The 3,760-nt window shown below is 36.8% G+C and overlaps 1 protein-coding gene across 1 annotated transcript; it reads right to left on the bottom strand.

The window, feature by feature from the left end:
- Positions 1-1,102: 1,102 nt before the first annotated feature.
- LOC135136811 (facilitated trehalose transporter Tret1-like) lies at positions 1,103-3,271 on the bottom strand. Its single transcript, XM_064066232.1, has 4 exons — positions 2,870-3,271; positions 2,687-2,819; positions 2,354-2,638; positions 1,103-2,309 (listed from the first exon to the last, which is right to left on the bottom strand). Exons 1-4 carry the CDS (start codon positions 3,269-3,271, stop codon positions 1,246-1,248), a joined length of 1,884 nt encoding a protein of 627 aa, XP_063922302.1. The 3' UTR covers positions 1,103-1,245.
- Between the last annotated feature and the right edge of the window lie 489 nt (positions 3,272-3,760).

The raw sequence follows: 3,760 nt of genomic DNA on the forward strand, positions 1-3,760 counted from the left end.
GTCCAGAAATTCAAGAAATTCAATAATCCAAAAAATCGAAATTTTCCAAAAAATAAAAAGACACAATTTAAAAAATTCTAAAATTCTAAAAATTCCAGAAAACATCCCAAGAAACTGAAAAACCTCAAAGAATCCAACAATTCCCAAAATTAAAAAGTCCAAAATATCCCAAAAATATCCAAAAAAATAAGAGAAAAAAAAATGCAAAAAATTAATAAATGCAAAAAATATCAAAAAACAAATATCTAAAAAATTCCAAGAATCCAAAAAATTCAAAAAAACCGAAAAACGAAGATTTCCAGGAAACCCAAGAACCTCAAAAAATCCAGTAATTCCAGAAATTCAAAAAATTGAAGAAGTATATCGAAGAAATCCAAAAATGAAAAAAAAACAAATTCTGGAAAATTCGAAATTTCCAAAAATTCAAAGTCTGAAGAATCCGAAGAATCCAAAGAATCCGAAAAATCTGAAGAAACCGAAGAATCCCAACAATCCAAAGTTTCTAAAGAATCTAAAGAATCCAAGGAATACAAAAAATCCAAAGAATTCAAGTTATCCAAAGGATCCAGATAATCCAAAAAATCCGAAAATAACGAAAACTCCGAGAAATCCAAAGAAACCAAAAAATTCAAAAACCTCAAAACCAAAGAATTACAGAAATTTAAGAAATCTAATAATCCAAAAAAACGAAAATTTCCAAAATAATTAAAAAATACAAAAAATCAAGGAATTTTCCAAATATTCAAAAAATCGATAATATCCAAAAAATCAAGTAAAATGAAAAAACCAAAAATTCCAAAAACATAAAATTTTGTATGTACCACAGGCATTATTTGAAATTTATACTACTTCATAAACTCTGATACATAAATAACCATTGAATACACTGGGTGTTTCCATTATGTCTGTAACATATTAGCCATATTTGTTACCTAAATATGTTGGAATTGTATGTCGTTCAAAAGGTTTTGCCACTCTATACCACATTTTGATTTTTTTTTTTTCTGTAGATCAATGAATCAAGAAATTTCATTTCTACAGAGTGACAGATATCTACAGTATTAATTTTATCCAACTTTCGTAAAAACATAAAACACTATACATCTTTTAAACATTTATTTTTTTAATTATGTTTTTACAAGTAGATTTTATTTATAAGATTCATAACAGTAAATACAAAACATTTAACACTTAATTAATTTTACTACAAAGCAAAGATATTATAAACACTCCACACAAAAGTCGTCAAACCTCCTCCAACAAATGCTCCTCCTGCTCTTGTTTCCGTACTATACTGTGTACAGTCTTCACCGGCACCCTCTTCACTTCCTTCTCCTTCTTCTTCCCAATATAAACCACATTATTCCTGAAATACTCCTCAATCTCCGAAAGCTTCTTCTCTTGCGTCTCCGGCGAAAAGACATACACATACACCGCGCCCACCAAAGTAACACCACCAAAGAAGTACTGCACACCAGAAATCCCACCAAACAGGTCAAACATGACTGGATACAGCTGCAAAGAAAGAAACATGACGAAACTAGCAATACAAATGGAGACACTATGGGCCACCCCCCGAATTTCCAGAGGAAATAACTCAGCAGTCATGGTATAGGGAATCGGTATGACGCCTATCATGGACGCGACCACGAACATCAACAGACACACCACCGGAATCCAGGTCATCGTAGTGGTACCAGTTTTGATCCAGTGGGCGAAGAGCCCAGAAAGAACAATAAACAAAGACATCCCGAAGCAACTAATCAGAAGAAGAGATCGTCTGCCATAGGCCCTCTGGACGTACGTGTTGATCATCGACATGATAAAACGAACAACTCCGATGAAAATAGAAGTCAGATATGGGTTAGACGTGGAACCCACTTCTTGGAAGAACGAAATCGAAAAGAACAAGAAGATAAAAATTCCAGAAAACTGCTGAAACATGAACATCCCAGTCAGAATAATCAAGGGTTTGTAGCCTGTAGGTTTCATAAATTCGTAAAACTTGGCCTTTATTTCGTTCCCCGTTCTTCTACTGTCTTCAATCAGCTTCAACTCGTGCTCTTTCTGAAGCAGGGTCAACTGCAACTCGGAATACGTCTGGGTTTTGTTTTCTGGTTGTGGTTGGTACTTGTTGATCCACATCAAAGACTTCTTCGCTTCCTCGATTTTGTCTTTGGAGACCAACCAAGCCGGGCTTTCTGGTATAAAAAAGACCAGAAAACACGGGATTAGAGTGAAGATGGTACTCAACCAAGCGACTTGTCTCCAGTTCATGAACCAACCCATAATAAACGTTAGTACCATCCCTGGAACAAAAGTTAGGTGCGATTGGTGAGTGTGGTGGTCGTACCTAGAGAAGTTAGAGCCGGGGCGAGGGATATCAAAGAGCCTCGCATGTCTTTTCTGGCGATTTCGGTGAGGTAGACGATGGCGGGGCTGGAACCTAGAGCTGACGATAGTCCGACTAGAGCTCTTCCGGTTATTAGCATTGGGACGTTTTGGGATAGAGCCATGAGGACGCAACCACCGAGTCCTGGGATTGCGGCTAGAGTAAGGGTTCGGAGGCGCCCGAAGTAGTCCATCAGGACACCCACCATGAGACTACCAGCTGGGTTAGTTAGAGCGACTATGCTAGCTAGAACGGGATTTATAAAAGCGACAGTGACTCAAACGGGATTAGTACCTATCCACGAAGCGTCGCTTTTGGTGACTTCGAAGTCCGCATTTTCCTCCAACTGGGGGAGGAGGATGGCCGAAAAAGCTAGAGAGATTCCTATGGAAACATGGTACGACGTGACTAAAATGGCAGCTATTATCTACAACTACAAGTTAGTAGGTACTGTTGTGGTACTGGGTTATAATTTACTTGGGGTGTAAGGTTTTTGAGATTTCTTTGCTCGTAGTTGCTTATAGAAACGGTACTACCCAGGATTTGTGAATATTTATCATGGGTGGTCTTCTGGGCGAGGACGCGACTTGACAATTGGGAGCTAAATTCACATATGTTGGTGATAAGATTAAACAATCGAGTGAAGTTGTATCCAGTGGGCGAAGACCCCAGAAAGAACGATAAAAAAACACATCCCGAATTTCGTTTTAGACTCGCGCTCTGAAAAAAAAAAAATTGGGACGAGTGTGCCAGCCATAAAATAAAATAAAGAAGTTGGAGGAGAGTGGCATTGGTGCTGGAAGTTTTTGGGTGATACACGTGCAATAATTCACTATTATAATTCTTGTTTTGTACGGAAATGTTTGTAGTTTGCCACATCTAGCGATCTAAGTGAAATTTATCAGTATTACTACAAGGAAGGGTATTCTGTCTGTGTTGTTCGTGAATTATGAGTTGCCTGTATTTCCAAAAATATATATTTTTTGTTTCTTTTTCGTTTTTGGCATGATTCACTTTTGCTACTATTTTAATGCTTTTATTTGCACATTATTGATGAAATAATGCCCTAGGGCATTAAGAATATTTACCATAGTAACTTCCACAAAAAACGCAATGGGCTGGACACCAACTATTATTTATTGTATTGCTGGTTGTGTAGATCCGGCGACAGCGTTAATTTATGTTTTTGAAATCACGACCTCTGGTAATAGGCAAAATCCAGAAAATCCAAACAATACGAAAACTTCGAAAAATCCCAAAAGTCCCAAAATTCAAAAAAGAAATTGCAAGAAACTCAAGACACTCAAGAAATCCAATAATCCAAAAAACCGAAATTTTCCAAAAAATCTAAAAAAATCCAAAAAAATC

This window comes from Zophobas morio, unplaced genomic scaffold (genome assembly GCF_036711695.1).
Source record: "Zophobas morio isolate AGI-343-1 ecotype UQ-CSIRO unplaced genomic scaffold, CSIRO_AGI_Zmor_V1 ptg000027l, whole genome shotgun sequence".
Taxonomy (NCBI): Eukaryota; Metazoa; Arthropoda; class Insecta; order Coleoptera; family Tenebrionidae; genus Zophobas; species Zophobas morio.